At 38.9% G+C, this 19,671-nt stretch overlaps 1 protein-coding gene across 3 annotated transcripts in view; it reads right to left on the bottom strand.

Annotated features, from left to right (window-relative positions):
- Positions 1-19,671, bottom strand: part of dock1 (dedicator of cytokinesis 1) — a 577,688-nt gene that overhangs the window by 82,422 nt on the left and 475,595 nt on the right. For all 3 annotated transcript variants that reach the window (XM_072557588.1, XM_072557587.1, XM_072557589.1), the window contains exons 38-40: positions 18,578-18,697; positions 8,508-8,597; positions 8,321-8,425 (exon numbers count right to left, since the gene is read on the bottom strand). In XM_072557588.1, coding sequence (XP_072413689.1) covers positions 8,321-8,425; positions 8,508-8,597; positions 18,578-18,697 — 315 coding nt within the window. The remainder of the gene's footprint in view (positions 1-8,320; positions 8,426-8,507; positions 8,598-18,577; positions 18,698-19,671) is intronic.

Below are 19,671 nucleotides of genomic sequence, written 5' to 3'. Positions count from 1 at the left end.
TCAATTCAATGAATTGACAGAGTAAATACTTACTAACATACATAGCAAGGTATTTAACTTGGGGAGTTTAAGAAATGGTACAATGTCTATTATAAATATATTTACGTATTTTGAATAAGTGGCATTGATCATTTGTATTAATTTCTACGGAAGACAATAACTTTAAATAGATTCCAATTGAAATTTTCAGAAGATATTCAGAAGAAAATTATAATTTTGACTAAATGTACATTTTAGAAAAGATTTTATATTCAACTGTGGTAAGGGTTAGTCATTTAGATCAACTTTTCTGCAAGTAATTGTTATTGCAATAAGATTACATGTGCAAGCAACTATTTGAATTTACAAATGAAGAAGTGTGTTGTTTGGAGGGATGTGGGCCAGGAGCAGGCAGATGGGTCTGGTTTAGTTTGGGATTATGTTTGGCATGGACTGGTTGGAATGAAGGGTCTGTTTCTGTGTTGTATGATTGCATTCTGAAAATATCAGAACCTTTCTGTCAAGTACACTAGGATAATAGTAATGTTGTTAATTTTCAGTATTTGACTATGCAATAAAATTATCCATATAAACTTGTCTAAAACCAAAACTTAAGCAACACGTAAATATTTCTTGAAAAGACTTCTGAGGCCGATGGTACCTCAGGGACTTGGGTGGCACAAGAATGCTGCAAAGTCATTCCACAGCCAAAAACTGAGTTCAAATAAAATTCTGATGACTTAGCAGTCTGTTGTTGTCTGCAGTAGTATGGGTCATCCTATATGTGTTGACACAATGTCAATGCTAATCTTAATAGAAAACCGAGGACAAATTATCACAAAGAGACTCCAAGAAAGAATGTTTTACTTTCTTCTAAATAAAACAAAAGTGCTTTTATTTATCATTTCCTAGCTAAACAACAGTTTGCATTTATGTAGTTCTTTTAACATAGAAAAATGTCAAAAGATTCTGCATAGCAATATTATATTGTAAAAGTTCAGACCAAGCATAAAAGGAGATTTAGGATAGGTGGCCAAAAGTTTGGGAAATTCCATAAACCCCTGCCTAGCAGCTGAAAGCATGGGCATCAATGGCTGTGGGATTAAACTGGAGGTATGCAATAGGGCAGAGATAGACGAGCACAGGTATCTCAAAGAGCTGAAAGACATTATTGGGATAGAGGATGGTGAGACCAAGGGGAGACTTGAAAAATTGCTTCACAGGGAGCCAGTACAGCTTATGAGCTCAGTGGTGATAGGTGAACAAAGACTTCTTGTGTATTAGGACAGTGGCAGCAGAACTTTGGATAACCTTAAGTTTAATGCAACAATATTCTGTAAATTCTGTAATTTTGACAATACAATTTGGTTTATGCTTACAATAATTTATTCATAATGCAGACCAACTGATTGCACCTATACTGGATTGCTATTGTCAATTTATTTTTATGGAAAAGGTGATCTATAGGTATGAAATGTGAGCATAGGCAGGGCAGGCATGGCAATATGTCACTCAAAATGTGAATACAGGGTCACTACCTATATCAAGGTTTAGAGCAATTAGCATAACTTTCCAAGATGAGCACAAAGCGGAGACATAAATAATGATTAAGTAGCAGAACATAGATATAAACATAAAGGACAGAAGTAGTCACAAATATTAAGCCAAATTTTTCTGCAGCAAGACATCCAAGGGTATACACTGTAAATTAGCTTTGATCTTCACATTTAGGTTTTTTTTGCATGACAAGTTGCTGAATGTGCAAATTGATGACATTGCAGCAAGGGAAAGAAGGCATCTTGAATCTGAATGGACACGATAAAAACTGTGTCTTCTCTGAATGAATGAGACTGTAGGACTGTGAAAGAAACAACAAAATAACTCAAAAGGAAGTGTAAAAACGTAAATTTGCTATCAATTCAAGTAAAAAAAAGGAGCCAGAATGAAACTCTGAAAGGAGAAAAGAAAATGTCAGAATGAAAAAAAAAGTGAAATTTTCAAAATTTTGAAATAAATATTGAGAAAAAGATACTGGATTTGGCTGGAGAAGAGCAGGATCTCTCACGTGGGGATGGGGAGACACCAATAGGCAACCAACCCAATAAGCCTGGTTCTATTGCGCTGCTCTTCCTTTACTAGCAGTGTTAACTCAATCTTAATCTGCATCAGCTTTTATCCATCTTTTACCAATAATCCCCTCTCTTTTCTTACGCACACTCTAGTGAACATCCACCATGAAGCAGTCAGTGCTGGAGATCTGCAGGTCCATCTCCAGCTTTGAGGGAGAAGCTCGTTAAAACTCAGAGGATACTCAAACAAGGCACTTACTTACACCCTCCACCAACTCAGACCGTCATCTCAGTAAGTAGTCTTTCTAGATGAGACTTGGGTGCACAGTCTGGTGAGCACATCAGACATGTGATGCTGATATGTCTCTGCATCTGGTTGAGCAGAAAACAAGGCAGCATTCTAGGTATCAGTTACCTGATCTGTCACAGGATGAAGATGCATTCCTGTTCTCTGGTATTATTGAATTGCTGACGACTGCACAGATCCAGGGGAGTGCTCTGTGGCTGATGGATATGCGCCTATATTGACACTCCTATCACTCTAGCCATAGACATTCAGCATCAATGGTAAGGTGACAGGGGGATGAGGCACCTTGACCTCATTCCAGGTTATTCCTTCCTCTCAGAGAAACAGGGTGGTGCCAGACTGTACAGACAGGATAGAGCAGCAACACATTGGCCCCTAGATGCTTCTTCCCTAGGCATTCTAGAAGTGTCTGGTCCCTCTCTCTGGCCAATGATTCCAAAGCATGTAGGAGTGTGATGGAATATTCCTCACCTGCCTAGATGAATTCAGTTCCAACAACGTTCAAGAAGCTTGACACCGTCCAGAGTAAAGCAGCCTGCGTGATTAACGCCACATCAACAAACGGTTACTCCCTCTTGCACCAAGCTTAATAGCAACAGTGTGTACCATCTACGAGATGCACTGCAGAAGTTCACTAATTCCTTAGACAGCACCTTTCAAACCAATGATCACTTGCATTGAGAAGTACAAGGGCAGCAGATACATGGGAATGTCACCATCAACTGCAAATTCTCCTTCAAGCCATTCACAACGATTTTGTGAAGTCATTACACAGCTGACTTTTCATTTGCTACGGTGAGGTTCAAACATCTTGTTAGCATGAATGATGTGCAGGCTCCATTTGTGAAACACACACAATTCACCATCCCCTTCCTTTATGTCTCTTTTTATGATGCTGTTCCTGTGGCCTGACTGATCTTTCAGCCTCTTCCCCATTTCGGTTGATCCCCTTTACATAACTACTAATAAGTCAATTTTACCTCTGACTTTGAAAATTCCCCAACCCTATATGGCTCTGCACCCTCATCATATAGACTTCAGAGTTACAGTGATTTGTTGGAGGCGCACTGCTCTACTTTCAACTTTCAATGCTGCCAGTGAACATCTATGTACAATAGGGTTCCATTCTATTACTTGCAATTGCCTCCTACTACAGGTAGCACTCTCAGAAACCCAGTAGAATGACACCAACCTCTAAACTTGAGTTGCCCACTTTCCCAATGACCTCACAAAATGCCCCCAATAAGCTTCTTTACTAATGTTGATCAAATCCCTAACACTCAGCATGGCCCATCCTCAAGATTAACTTGGCAGAATAGACCCCTTTACTCATAATCCGCAGACTGCTTGCACTTGACCTCAGCACTGACTGTGGCCCAACTAACGACTGCAAGGATGGAGATTCCAAGAATCCCATAGGACCAAGCGCCTGACTGACCATGGCAAACCCCCTGTAGTTTAATCAGATGAGTCCCTTGACTAATTGTTGCAGTACTCTGTGACTGACTGTAGTCCTCCTTCTCACTTGTGAGGACTGCTCACATGCAGTGTGTTTACCATGTAAATGCTGACAGATACTACAGGTCTGGTGATGTAGCACAATGCCATACAGCAACATGTGCATCCCTGTCTGACTGATAGATTGACTATTCGGTGATTCCCAGTATCACAAATTCCTTTCCTCCATCAGTGCTGGAAATCAAACTCAAACTTTAGATGACAGCCTATAACTAAACGCTCAATATCTTGTACACTGAGAAAGCAATGTGACCACACGGAAGGTGGCAACCTGTAACTCGCTGCTCAAGTCAGTGTGTATTATGAAAGGAATGTGAAGTAGGCAGAGGCTCACAGCCTTCAAGCAAGCTCTAAAGTGAGCGAGTCCTAAGAAAACAAGCTAAGAGCCATCAGATTTGTGTGCACGTCAGCTCAAAAACATTCCTGTTTGGATGCACATCTGTCCCTTTGCATAAAGTAACCTGGCAGTAGCATGCCAGTCTCAGCTATGAAGTACCATGTTGAAGGCCTGCGGTGTTGTCGGAGTAGGGCTGAAAGCAGGCATGATGAGGAGATCAGGCCAATAGGTTCGATACTGAGATGCAAGAATGATGGATCCAGCCATGAAGTATGCAAGGATGCTGTTCAGTTGAAGCAAGGCACGGTGGCTGGATTTTTTGAGCTGCAGCGATGAGATAACCACTTTTTTTTAAACCTATCAGGAATGTGTGCTATCTAGCTGGCATAATGGAGGATGAAAAATAGAGGTGGGATGTAAAAAGGAAAGGGAAGGGTATAATGAGATTCAAATGTATGAAAATATGGTAGTTGTCACTTCAGGACAAGGATCCTGAAGTTGCCATTTAAAGATTGAAGAGAAAGGTTTTCTCGACATTAAGAAATTGAATTTTTCATTCTCACCATATTTTGTCACCTTTTTCACCATTACTCCTACCACATCAGGGAGAAGGAAATTAATTTAAAAATATTCAGCGCATACTAATACAAAATTGATTTTTGTCGGTATTAGTTTTAGAGAAAGGAGAAAAATAATTGAAGGAAAAACATACATTGGGTGTTTATAATTAATTAAATGGGATGAACAGTTATTATTTTTTCCAAATGAGAAATTATATGTTGAAAATGAAAATCAAAGGCACATATAATTTTCAAATGTTTTAATTGAAAGTAACAATAATTATAAACTGCAAGACAGAAATAGGATATATGCATTTTAATTAAAGCTATGTAAACAGTCTACAAAACATAGGCTTTCCTGATGTTCATCCAGAACATTTCTGCTGTGTTCCAGTTTACATCAAATCTTAATCACTCACCATCCTGTGCTTGCTGACCTATGCTACTGCCTGGTAAAGCAACATCTCACGTTTATAAAAAGATCAAGTGCATTTTCAAATTTCTCACTAGAATGGCTCCTCCCAACTCTGTAACTTCCTTCAAGCTGCAACCCTGACATATCAAAGCTCCTTTAATTTCAACAATTGTGCACACCCAATTTTAGTTAGTCCGTCATTCTGCCTATACACTCAACTTTCTTGACATTATTTGAGGATTTCTCTATCTAATCACTCTGTCTCAGTTTCCTTTTTAAGACCTCCTTACAATCTACCCTCTTTAGTGGCCCAGTGTCATAACTTCTTTTATCATGTCTCTCCACATTTTCCATGTTAAAAATGCTATAAATATAAATATAAATTATCATGAGTGTGGGGCTTTATGAAGACTAACATGCCTTTCTGAAAATTATTATAGAACAAAAGGTTTTTAAAAAATCATAATTTTAAATGCAGTTCACAAAGACGATCCTTTCAAGCAACATATTACCAACAAATAATATCTGTATTTTGAAAATTCTGTACATCAAAATCAACTATACTTCCTCACTTTCAGTCATGGTGTGTAGCCAGCTTTCATATTCTTCTCTTTAAAATTTAGATAAAGTTCAAATTGAAAACTGACTACTATACTTGGCAATCTGAAACATTTTCTGAATGTCAATGCACCACCAACTCAGCCATGCAGTACATTCACCCAGTGCGACATCATTCAGGTATTCAGAACAACAGACTGATTCTCATGCGATCCTGGTATAGTCCATTTCAATAGATTAACACTTTCTGGATCTAATTTATAGGCAGGTACATTCTGATGCAAATGGTGTACTGCACTTTCTAACTTAAAACTGGGGCATGCAAGATTAATAGCAATGCCCTGCAATAAAACTGAGCGAGTTTAAGTTTGCAATACTCTTTGAACTAAAGATTTAGCAAATATATGGTCTGATAGCTTTCACTGATATTAAATAATTGATATTCTCATTCATCAAATGGTTTGATCTAACAACTACCAAATAGATTTTATTATTTAAGTTTAGAGACATGAATATATCTAAAATCTCTATGCCTTGCTTTGTACAGCACTGAATAAGTAGTCATTAAAAATAACCAATGATTATAGAAGTTGCTGTAATACCTTACTTCAGAAATATTGAGAATAAGTAATTAAATATAATGCACAAAATAAGATTGGTATTTGATTCCATTACAGCGATAAATGAAGTATAAAACTTAATGTTGGTCAGAAGCAGCAAGGCATGATGGCTGGACAGAGTTGTGGCCATGAGATACCGGCTCTCTCTTGCCGGTTGAAAATTTGTACTGTCTCGTTTCACTGTGGTGCAGAATTGGAAATTGGATGCAAAAGGAAGAGTCACAATGAGACGTAAATGAATGGAAATAAAGTAATTGCCACTTAAGGGCAAGACCTTGAAGTTACCATTTAAGGCTTGAGGAAAAAAGTTTTCTTGGTAAGGAGAAATTGATTTTTTTTATTCTCACCATATTTGAGAAGAGGCAGGTCTCCATTACTACAGAATTTTTAAAAGGTCAAAAAATATAATTGCAGTAGAATTATGGGTATTATGGGGATACTCATATGTCTTATTCATATGCTTCTTTAGGACATCAATACAATCAAAAAATTATATAAAAAGTTGAAGCTTTCTGATAAGCATAGGATCATTTCACTGAAGAGCGTAAACAATTAAGTGCAACTGAATATGAAAAGTTAGTTCAGTACCTCTCCCATCTGACTACTAGATCTGAAAAATAATTACAGCAATTTTTGCTTTTATTTCAGATATTCAAGTTATAGTACAATTGCAACAATGACCAGAAGAGTATGGATTAAATTCATTATGCTGAACAATTGGTTTGGTGTGACAAATGTATTTAGCAGGGATAGACTCTGCAGAATTCCAAAACCACAGATGCATCTTCAACTGACCGAACAAATTATTATCCAGAAGCAGCCAGAACCATGTAAAAATACAAAAAAAAACTGAGGATGACACCAATTCAGTAGAGGGTTTATGCTCTCAATAATAAAAACAACATTTTGGATCATTCTTACCTTTTAACGAGTGAGAATTTCAGTTAAAATGTTTCACCAACTTGCCAGATTCTTAAAAATGATTCTTTGTTTGGTCTTGTACAAACCATTTTAAAAACACTTGAGTAATTGTTAGTATTGTTCTTGAAATGATTATAAAATTATGTAAATCAGTGTGTTTTAAGTCTAAGTAAATTTGGAATGAATTCAAAGTTAGTCAAAAAGGAGTGCGCAATTTTGTAGTCTATGGCTCGCTGTAAGATGTCTAAATTCAAATATAAAAATCACATCTTGGAGTTAAATACTAATGCCATTTCCTTCAGTAAGTCCAAATGGAAAAGTTCACCTCCTTTTGCATGTATTTTGCATACGTATAGATCTTTTTAATTACTTTAGATGAAACTCATTGTCACAACACTCTGCTGATCTTGTCCCTCTACTGTATACATAATAACACTGAGCAACTCAAAAAAAAAGTAGTCAAAAGACATTTTTGACAATACAAATAATAGAAAATTAAGATTGAAGTTTAATATGTTGGCACTCAAGAAAGACATTCTAAAAATATTAATATTGAAGAATATGCATTAAATCTGTCAAGGCATTGCCGACGGTGCAACAGTACCTCAGCAATGAATGTGCCTATTGAATCAACACAGCAGTTTTGACAGTTCACTTTAAAGGCAGGGAAAATTAAAAATCTATGTTAGGCAACATATAAGGCTTATATGTAGTTTGATTCTGTCTAGTCTGTTCACATCTATTCATACTGCAAACTAATGTAAATAATAACTGCTAGTAACATTCATCTTGTTTAATTATCTTCAGGTTTATATTATAATATGAGAGTTAGCTTTTCATAGTGCAACACATTTCCTTCCCACCAATTTTTTTCCCCTATCTGAGAATGTTTCTTTTGTTTAGAATCAGAAACAATGAGACAATTAATACATCTGTAAAATGAGAAACAGTGTATTAAGCAAATGAACTGAAGTTTTCCTGCTGATAGAGTTGTCAAAATGTTTTCCATACCAATCTAAAAATTAAAAGTGCTCACCCGGATAAATGAAGGAAAGCCTTGACCATAGTATCCAACAGCAAAGTAATCCGGTTTTGCTCGTATCACTTTAACAATGTTCTCATAAAACTGAGCTTGTTTTTGCTGCAAAAGTGATCCACAAAATTTAAATGATTAGCAACACATACAAGAAAGAAGAAAAATTATCTGTCATTTAATGTCTTACCAGCAATTCACTCAGTTGTTCGTAATCAAACAGTTCATTTTCATATTGTTCTGCAAGTTCTTTGCCGATAGAAATGGCCTCCTCCCACATCTGAAAAAGAATGGCAAAGGTAAAGCAGAAGTGCTCAATGTTTTCTACTTACTCAATACTGCATTTGATTCTCAATGCATTCAGCAATTAAGTTTAATACATTTCATGTCATAATTTTTTTTCATGATTTGGAGGAACTGGTGTTGAATTGGGGTGGACCAAGTTAAAATCAGACAACATCAGGTTAGAGTTAAACAGGTTTACTTGGAAGCACTAGCTTTTGGAGCGCTGCTCCTTAATCAGGTAGCTGTGATTCTGCTACGTTGTACAAATTGTGCAACCACTAGCTTACTTTGACTGACAGCAACATAAACATTTTGAAAAGCAATTCTCATTTATTTTTACTGCTGTAGAAAAACATTAATTTCTGGAATTACTGTGCACGGAGAAGGACTTTGGTGCCTTTCATCATTATAAGAGTTAATTACCCAGGATTACATTATGCCATTGATTTGTATAGCAAGAATGTACAGCATAGTTTACCATCAGCAGATTATTTAAATTTCACAAAAACAGGAGGAGTGTGGGTGGAGTGGGAATGAAAATTTGGTTTTAGGATGGTCTGAGGGGTTGTTGAATTAGGAAGATAAGTTGAAAGAACAGGGCTACGAGATGAGAAACCAGGAATCAAAAATTGAACTTCTTGAGGTGGAGTGGTTAGGAGTGGTAGAAGAATTAATCTAAACCACTGCCTCAAGTAAAAGATAATTCAATCAGCCATAAATGATCCAATGAGATCAAGAAACCTCCGTACCAATAATTTGAGTGGAAAGTAATTTTGAAGTCAGACCAGCACAGGACAACCTCATCGAGTCATAGAGATGTACAGCACGGAAACTGACCCTTCGGTCCAACTCGTCCATGCTGACCAGATATCATAACCTAATCTAGTCCCATTTGCCAGCACTTGGCACATATCCCTCAAAACCCTTCCTCTTCATATACCCATCCAGATGCCTTTTAAATGGTGTAATTGTACCAGCCTCCACTACTTTCTCTGACAGCTCATTCCATACATGCAACACCCTCTCTGCATGAAAATGTAGCCCCTTAGGTCTCTTTTATATCTTGCCCCTCACCCTAAATCTATGCCCTGTAGTTCTGGATTCCCCCATCCCAGGGAAAAGACTTGTCTGTTTAACCTATCCAAGTCTCTCATGATTTTACAAACTTCTATAAGGTCAGCCTCTGATGCTCCAGGGAAAACAGCCCCAGCCTATTCAGCCTCTTCCTAATGCTCAAATCCTCCAACCCTGGCAACATCCTTGTAAATCTTTTCTGAACCCTTTCAAGTTTCACAACATCCTTCCAATAGGAAGGAGACCAGAATTCCACACAGTATTCCAAAAGTGGCCTAACCAATGCCCTGTACTCAATACTCTTGACCAATAAAGGAAAGTATACCAAATGCCTTCTTCACTATCCTATCTACCTATGACTTTACTTTCAAGGAACTATAAACCAGCACTCCAAGATCTCTTTGTTCAGCAACACTGCCTAGGACCTTACCATTAAGTGTATAAGTCCTGCTCTGATTTGCTTTTCCCAAATACAGCACCATACATTTATTTAAATCAAACTCGATCTGCCACTCCTCAGCCCATTGGCCCATCTGATCAAGATCCTGTTGGAATCTGAGGTAACCTTCTTCGCTGACCACGACACTTCCAATTTTGGTGTCATCTGCAAAGTTACTAACTATACCTCCTATGTTCATAACCAAATCAATTATATAAATGGCAAAAAGTCATGGACCCAGCACTGATCCTTGTGGCACTCCACTGGTTATGGGCCTCCAGTCTGTAAAGCAACCCTCCACCATCATCCTCTGTCTTCTACCTTTGAGTCAGCTCTGTATGCAAATGGCTAGTTTTCCCTGTATTCCATGAGATCTCACCTTGCTAACCAGTCTCCCATAAGGAATCTTGTTGAATGCCTTACTGAAGTCCATATAGATCACGTCCACTGCTCTGTCCTCATTAATCTTCTTTGTTACTTCTTCAAAAAAACTCAATCAAGTCTGTAAGACATGATTTCCCACGCAGAAAGCCATGCTGACTATCCCTAATCAGTCCCTGTCTTTTCAAATACATGTAAATCTTGTCCCTCAGGATTCTCTCCAACTACCTGCCCACCACCGACGTCAGACTCACTGATCTATAATTCCCTGGGTTTTCCTTACCATCTTTCGAAAATAGTGGCACTGCATTCGCCAACTTTCAGTCTTCCAGCATCTCACCTCTGATTATCGATGATACAAATAGCCCATCAAGGGCCCCAGCAATCAGTTCCCTAGCCTCCCACAGAGGTCTAGGGTATATCTGACCAGGTCCTGGGGATTTATCCACCTTTATGCGCTTCAAGACATCCAGCACCATCTCCTCTGTAATACGGACATTTTTCAAGATGTCACCATCTATTTCCCCCACATTCTATATCTTCCATGTCTTCCATGATGGTGGAGGGTTGCTTTACAGACTGGAGGCCCGTGACCAGTGGAGTGCCACAAGGATCAGTGCTGGGTCCATGACTTTTTGCCATTTATATAATTGATTTGGTTATGAACATAGGAGGTATAGTTAGTAAACACTTATTTAGTATCTCCTCATGTCCTGTGGCTCCACACATAGGCTGCCCTGTTGATCTATGAGGGGTCCTATTCTCTCCCTAGTTACCCTTTTGTCCTTAATGTATTTATAAAAATCCTTTGGATTTTCCTTAACTTTCTTTGCCAAAGCTATCTCATGTCACCTTTTTGCCCTCCTGATTTCCCTCTTAAGTGTACTCCTACTACCTTCATACACTTCTAAGGATTCACTTGATCTATCCTGTCTATACTTGACATTGGTTCCTTCCTTTTCTTGACCAAACTCTCAATTTCTTTACTCATCTAGCATTCCCTATACCTACCAGCCTTTCCTTTCACTCTAACAAGGATATACTGTCTCTGGACTCTCATTATCTCATTTTTGAAGGTTCCCATTTTCCAGCCGTCCCCTTACCTACGACATCTGTCCCCAATCAGCTTTTGAAAGTTGTTGCCTAAAACCATCAAAATTAACCTTCCTCCAATTTAGAACTTCAACTTTTAGATCCGGTCTATCCTTTTCCATCACTATTTTAAATTTAATAGAATTATGATTGTTGGCCCCCAAAGTGCTCCTCCACTGACACCTCAGTCACCTGCCCTGTCTTAATTCTCAAGAGTAGGTCAAGTTTTGCACCTTCTCTTGTAGGTACATCCACATACTGAATCAGAAAATATTCTGGTACACACTCAACAAATTCCTCTCCATCGAAACCCTTAACACTATGGCAGTCCCAGACTATGTTTGGAAATCTAAAATCCCCTACCATAACCACCCTATTATTCTTACAAGTAACTGAACTCTCTTCACAAATTTGTTTTTTCAATTTCCCACTGACTGTTATTGGGATTGTATAGGTGATCATCCCTTTCTTATTTCTCAGTTCCACTCAAATAACTTCCCTTGATATATTCCGAGGAATATCCTCCCTATGTACAGCAGTAATGTTATTCCTCATCAAAAATACCACTCCCACTCCTCTCTTGCGCCCCCCTCCCCCCAAACCTTCACGTGGCATTTGTATCTTGGAACTTTAAGCTGTCTGTCCTGTCCATCCCTGAGCCATGTTTCTATAATTGATATGAAATCTCAGTCCTACGTACCTAACCATGTCCTGAGTTTGTCTGCCTTCCCTGTTAGGCCTCCTGCATTGAAGTAAATGCAGTTTAATTTATCAGTCCTACCTTGTTCTCTGCTTTGTTCCTGCCTGCCCTGACTGTTTAACTTGCTCCTCTTCTCAACAGTACCAGTCTCAGATTGATCCCTTTCCTTACTATTTCCCTCCCCGAAACCTTAGTAGTTTAAATCCTCTCGAGTAGCTCTATCAAATCTCCTTGCCAGTACATTAGTCCCCTTCCATTTCAGGTGCAATTCTTCCTTCTTGTACAGGTCATTTCTACCCCAGAAGAGAGTCCAATGATCCAAAAATGTGAACCCTTCTCCCATGTACCAGCTCCTCAGCCACACACTCATCTGCTCTCTCCTCCTATTCATAACCTCACTCACTCGTAGCACCGGGAGTAATCCAGATTTTACTATTCTCGAGGACCTCCTTTTTAAATTCCTGCGTTACTTTCTATATTTTCCCTTCAGAATATCATCCTTTTCCCTTCCTGTCATTAGTTCCAATGTGTACAATGATGTCCTGCTGATCCCTCTCCCTTCTGAGAACATGTGGGCGGCATGGTGGCACAGTGGTTAGCACTGCTGCCTCACAGCGCCAGAGACCCGGGTTCAATTCCCGCCTCAGGCGACTGACTGTGTGGAGTTTGCACGTTCTCCCCGTGTCTGCGTGGGTTTCCTCCGGGTGCTCCGGTTTCCTCCCACAGTCCAAAAGATGTGCAGGTCAGGTGAATTGGCCATGCTAAATTGCCCGTAGTGTTAGGTAAGGGGTAGATGTAGGGGTATGGGTGGGTTGCGCTTCGGCGGGGCGGTGTGGACTTGTTGGGCCGAAGGGCCTGTTTCCACACTGTAAGTAATCTAATCTAATCTAATTTTGCACCCTCTCTGGGGCATCCTTGATCCTGGCACCAGGGAGGCAGCACACTATTCTGATTTTTCACTGCTGGCTGCAAAAATGTCTGTATGTGCCTGACTAGAGAGGCCCCTGTCACAATTAATTGCTTTGAACCCAACACAGCATTAGAGTCTGTCTTGATACCTATAACTTGGCTGTTCGTTGCCCTGAGAGTCCATCACCTCCTTTATTTTCCAAAACAGCATACTTGTTTGAAATGGGGAGAGCTATAGAAGACTCCTGCACTACCTGTCTACCCCTCCTACCCTTCCTGGAGTTAACCCATCTACGTGACTGTATCTGCGGCTTTTCTCCCTTCCTATAACACCATCCATCACACCTCCTCGCTCTTGTAAATTCCTTATTGCCTCTGTCACTCCAACCGATCCATGCAATATGATAACATTCGCAACCAAACACACTTACTGCAGACATAATCAACAGCATCATGGAAACTCTCCCTAAACATCCACATCTGATAGGAAGAGCCTATCACTCTACGAAAGGCCATCTTTGCTCCTTCACAATCTACAGACCCAGAAGATAATACCATCTTTTTGCTCTAAAAAAGTGTTCCAGGCTAACTTCATAGTTATGGTTTATATTTTTTAAATTTAACCAAGAGACAGATTTCAATAAAACATATAAATCAAGAAGGAACCCACTCTATTCATTACGGCAGACTTACAGTAAGGTTACCCATTAAAAACTATGCACTTTTCTGTTCCTGTGCTGTGAGCTCTCCCACACAGTTCCTCCAAGTTGAGCTGTGAATTTCGCTGTTTGTTAATTTTTCCTAGATGCACTCCGATGTCCAGGGATACATGAACTCAAACAGCAAAGGTAGTAACTGTAACAAATTCACTGCTGTCAGTTAGCAGTGTAGGTTTCTTTCTCTCTCTCCCTCACTGATGAGGTGCTCGCTGCCTTTTGTCTGCCTTTCTTCCTTTTAACAGTGCCGTTGTTTTGACTTTTTTCTCCAAAGTTCCAAAACAATGCATTAGTATATAAAATAGTAATTGCTGCCCTTGGAATTTGTGAAAATCACCCCCAACACCTGAAATACCTAAACAAAAAGTAGTTCTTATGACCACAATTTTTTCCTGTCCTCCATCTTGGAATACCCAATAATAAGTTTTTATAATAGAATCCCTACAATGTGGAAACAGGCCTTTGGCCCAACAAGTACACACCAACCCTCCGAAGAGCAACCCACCCAAACCCATTCTCCTACTCTATCACCTCTGACCGAGACATCCCTGAACACGATGGACAAGTTAGCATGGCAATTCACCTAACCTGCGTATCTTTGGATTGTGGAAGGAAACCAGAGCACCCAGAGGAAACCCACGCAGACACGGAAAGAATGTGCAAACTCCACACAGTCGCCAGAGGTGGAATCAAACACAGGTCCCTGGTGCATTGAGGCAGCAATGATAACCGCTGAGTCACCGTGCTGCCCAGTTCTATTTTAACTGTTACTTCATCAAAGTTGCTTAAAGTTAATGCTCCACAGAGTTTTTTTTTGCAAATGTGGAGGGTGTTAAGAAACCAGGTTGACGTTTTTCTGATAGTGAGCTAAATACAATCTAATGTATATAACTGATTATAGCACTGTTTACAATGCAAACTCTGTTGTATCCAGTGGATGAGTGGGACAATCAGTCAGTCCACCCTTCTAAGTGTAAAAATACTTAAACAGACCAAACATGCCTTTCAAGTGCATTTACATCTACTCCATCAATTTAGGAATTTTAAACAGTGGGTTAAAATTCTTGGAAAAACAGAATGGAATCTGTTTTAAATCAGCACAAAATGTAAATGGATTTGCAGCATCTGGGTTTCCGGCCCTGGAGATTCACGCTTCGTTCCCTTACACTGCTGGTAAAAACTGGATGCTTTAGAAACAGGGGTTGGACAATCGGGTCTTATGAAAGTCAGCTGAGTAATCTCGATTCTGTAAAAAATGCAACTCTTTGTGGGGAGATGGGAAGTCATAAACGAGTACTAGCATGTATTGATTAGAAGCAGAAACGTGACGGGATGAACTGATAACTAGGTAAGGTATAAGGTGGGAATCATGGAAACTCTGAAGGAAAAGTTTCAATAAGCAAAGGAAAGTAAAAAACAGGATGAATATCAGATTAACCAAGACAGTTGGGGAAGTTGAAGGGAACGAGATAGTTGACAGTGTGGTAACTAAAACAATTAGTAATAAGATTTATCAAATGAGACAACTTACTATCTATAATAAACCATAATTTCACTACTAAGAAAAGAACAATCTGTCAGTCATTTTTGCTATAGTATTTCTGTTTTTCGTAGCATTACGCATAAGGAACTTCTTAACACAGTAAAGCAGTTCAGGGGTTAATCTAATATTTAAAATATATCAAGTCAATAGATTAGGCAATATACAATTAACAAGCATGCTATTATCTTCACATCCAACATAAAAATTTAAAAAAATTATATAGTAAAGTGCACATAAAAATAGAAAATGTGACCTTTTAAGATATTAAATTGTTAATGTTATTATACAATCAATGAAAAATTGTGCGATTATGATTATGTCGGCGTTGGCAGTTGAACAAATGAGACAGTTAAGAAACTAGTCTGATCCAGTTCAAAATTGCGTGGGAAGAATGTAAGTATTTTAATTAGCATAATTTAGCTCCATGGAAGCAGAGCCTGTTAAATATCCCAAGAACAAGGATTTTTAAAATTCAATTCTGTATTATTCAAAACATATTGAAGGAAAAGTATACATTTAATAACATAATTAACAAATATCATTAATTATGACATTATATTACACTTTAGCACTTATAATAATTCTGTGCAACAGAAATATGCGGTTGTATTGGCTACAAAGGCACCAAAACGCTAACATATTGCTTACTTGAATTACAGATTCCCCACAAAATAGAAAGGGGTCTTTCAGCCCCTCAAGTCCTGCATCAACCCTCTGCAGAGCATCTCAACTTGACCCAACTCCCACCTTATTCCTGTAACCCTGTGTTTACTCTGGCTAATAGACCACCTAGCCTGCATATCCTTAGGCACTATGGGTCAATTTAGCATGGCCAATCTACTAGCCTGCATCTTTGGACTATGGGAGAAAATTGGAGCACCTGGTGAAACCCACGCAGACATGGGGAGAATGTGTAAACTCCACACAGACTATCACCCAAGGCTAGAAGCAAACCTGGGTCCTTGACATTGTGGGGCAGCAGTCCTAGCTATTGAGCTACCATGCCCCCATGGAATATATTAGAAATGATTTCCCTGACATGTGCTTCGTTTCACAGAATTGAAGGACAGGATAAAAGTGGAAAGCTGGACAATTTTGAGTGCATAGTTTTAAATTACTCCGGGAGTTCTGAGGAATGATTGAGTTGGCAGATCTTGGCTTGTAACTTTACTAAATACAGACCAGTTAAGGCACAATTACGATGAATGTGGAAACATCCAGTTCTCAACTTATTTTTAAGTCTCATTTTGAAGTTAACATCATGACATAGATACATGTAGTATAAGTGGGATACTGGTGCTGGGTCAAAATCTGCTTTGTAGAAGCCTTTTCTGAGTTAAGTATCTTCCTTCTTGGATGTTACTAGCTAGTCAGGACTTCGAAGTGCTGACCTCCACGAGCAGACCAATATTTATGACTGCTGGGGCTCACAGGCCTTACTAGGGGCAAGCAAACAAAAAGCGCAGCCCCTGTTCCTTTGATGCTGCCTGACCTGCTGCGCTTTTCCAGCAACACATTTTTAAGCTCTCTTCCAAGGATGTCAACCTTGAAGAAGTTCTCCTCCTCCCTCTACAAGGATCTTAGTGAGCCTTTCTCTCTCTCACTGCAATCCCCAGGTCATCACCTCTGTTCTGAAGGTCTTCAATTTTAACAGCAACCCTTAGTTTACTCATTTCCAAATTTACTATAGCTGAAAAGCTGTGTATCCAAAAATCTTACTCTGTCCAGTTACAAAATCATTTACGTTCACTGCTTCAGATTATTTTTGAGCCAGACCAACCTCCCCTTTGCCCCCATCTGCATCTTTCTGATTGTTTGCTTGCCCCTAGTAAGGCCTGTGCGCCCCAGCAGTCATAAATATTGGTCTGCTCGTGGAGATCAGCACTTCGAAGTCCTGACTAGCTAGTAACATCCAAGAAGGAAGATACTTAACTCAGAAAAGGCTTCTACAAAGCAGATTTTGACCCAGCACCAGTATCCCACTTATACTGCATGTATCTATGTCATGATGTTAACTTCAAAATGAGACTTAAAAATAAGTTGAGAACTGGATGTTTCCACATTCATCGTAATTGTGCCTTAACTGGTCTGTATTTAGTAAAGTTACAAGCCAAGATCTGCCAACTCAATCATTCCTCAGAACTCCTGGAGTAATTTAAAACTATGCACTCAAAATTGTCCAGATTGGAAGAGACTTCGCAGTGAGGTTAAAATTAACTAGGCAGAAGCATTGCTGATGAAGGGCCTTTGCCTGAAATGTCAATTTTCCTGCTCCTCGGATGCTGCCTGACCTGTGTGCTTTTCCAGCACCACTCTAATCTAGACTCTAATCTCCAGCATCAGCAGTACTCACTTTTGCCTTTGCGCTTAAGTAATGCAATTCTATTCAAGCGATATACAACAAAAGGATAACCGCAATAATCCCTCAGATGTAGGGACATAATTTCTCAAGCATTTTGATTACTACTACTAACATTTTATGATGTAAATTTCCTTGTTTTTTTAGACTGGAAAATGCTTTCAATACTTGGGTGCACACTTCAATACTGGAAATTTTGTGAATCTTGACCAACACAATATTGCTGTTTTCAAAACATTAAAGTAGCTTAACAGCTGTTTAATGAGGCTACATTGCAATCTCACATTGTAAAGGCAGATGTAAAAAAGCATAGCTTTGACATTACTAAATCAGAGTCATAAGCTCAAGAGAGCTTATTACACATATAAAACTATCTCAATCTATGCATGCACTCAAATCGTGACATTCCCCTTTTGGGTCAGCAGGAATCAACTCTGACAGCAGGTGCTAGAATGTCTGACAGGAAGAGGTCGACAAGGTGCACAATGCTGTGCTTAGATCAAAGAGTAAGTTCTAAGAGTTTGGAAGTGCTAAAATATTACTGCATACAGATATGAAATTGGCACAGACTTGAATTTACTGATTACTTAATGTAGACAGTTTATAACAGTATGTTACACCTTTAAATGCAATACTTTGTTTTATGTATTATGTTTAAATCTGTAAATTATGTAGCCTTTTTAGAGCATTTCCAAACGGTGTTGCCTGCTGCAATTGAAAACATTCCTTTTGTCACAACATTCTTTATTAATACAGCATTACCTTTCCTTTGTCAAAGTAATGGATGATTTCCTGGTAAAGCTGTTCTTTCAGTTGGCCTTGGGTCTGTGCTTGATATCCATCTCTCTGATTTAGGTGAGCTGCACATGGCTGGTCAGACCACTTAAAATTAATAAAGAATAAGTAAACGTTTTAATTTTATATATCAATATATACATTTCTAAACTTCTCAACATTAACTAGATCACTGCAAGTTGATGTTGATGGCACAGAAGGGAGCAAATTGCACACCGTCCTTATACCTTTGCTAGACCAGTTTCACATTAACCCCATCTCCCATTGATCTGTTTTTTTTCCCTTAAATGATCAAATGGTACTTGATAAAACTACTCCCAAAAGCAGCGTGATTCATACTCCAACAATAACACAGTTCCAATTTAGTGTAAGAGGCCATCACAGATATTGACCCCCATGGAGTGAATACTTTGCATCAATAGCAAGTTGAGAAAATATAACCTATTAATTGCCCAATGTGAATAGCTAGCAAACTGACGGTGAAGCACTTAATGAATAAAACTGTCTGTCTTTTTCATCTTTGCAGCTACAGTTCATTCTTCTGCGAATTTCTCAATGCAATTATAAAGATTAAATAAAACTTGAAATCGGCACAACACTAAAATTCTCAGAGCAACACAAAATGCAGACTGCCAGTCCCATTAGAACCTGTATCCTGCTGACTTTCAGGAGATATTTCCTTTGGTTAGTCTTTTGCGCTTCTGAAGCAACCTGGTATCTGTACATTTTACATTCATTCGTGGGATGTGGGCATTGCTGGTGGGCCATCATGTACTTGCGGACAAACTAGCAGGAAACCTGCCATCAGGATACATGAACATCAATTGGCCATCAAAAGACATGATCCACTATCACTAGTTTCTATACATACAGACAAAGAAGGACACCACTTTGACTGGGACAATACACACATCCTAGGACAGGCGAAACAAAGACACACATGAGAATTATTAATGTCATGGCATTCTAATCAGAATTCCATCAATAAACACATCGATTTAGAACCTATATACTTTCCTTTGAAAAAAAGAACCAGAAATGACATCACCCACCTTAAGAAA

This window comes from Chiloscyllium punctatum, chromosome 38 (genome assembly GCF_047496795.1).
Source record: "Chiloscyllium punctatum isolate Juve2018m chromosome 38, sChiPun1.3, whole genome shotgun sequence".
Lineage (NCBI taxonomy): Eukaryota > Metazoa > Chordata > Chondrichthyes > Orectolobiformes > Hemiscylliidae > Chiloscyllium > Chiloscyllium punctatum.
This window is presented reverse-complemented; position numbering and strand designations above follow the sequence as displayed.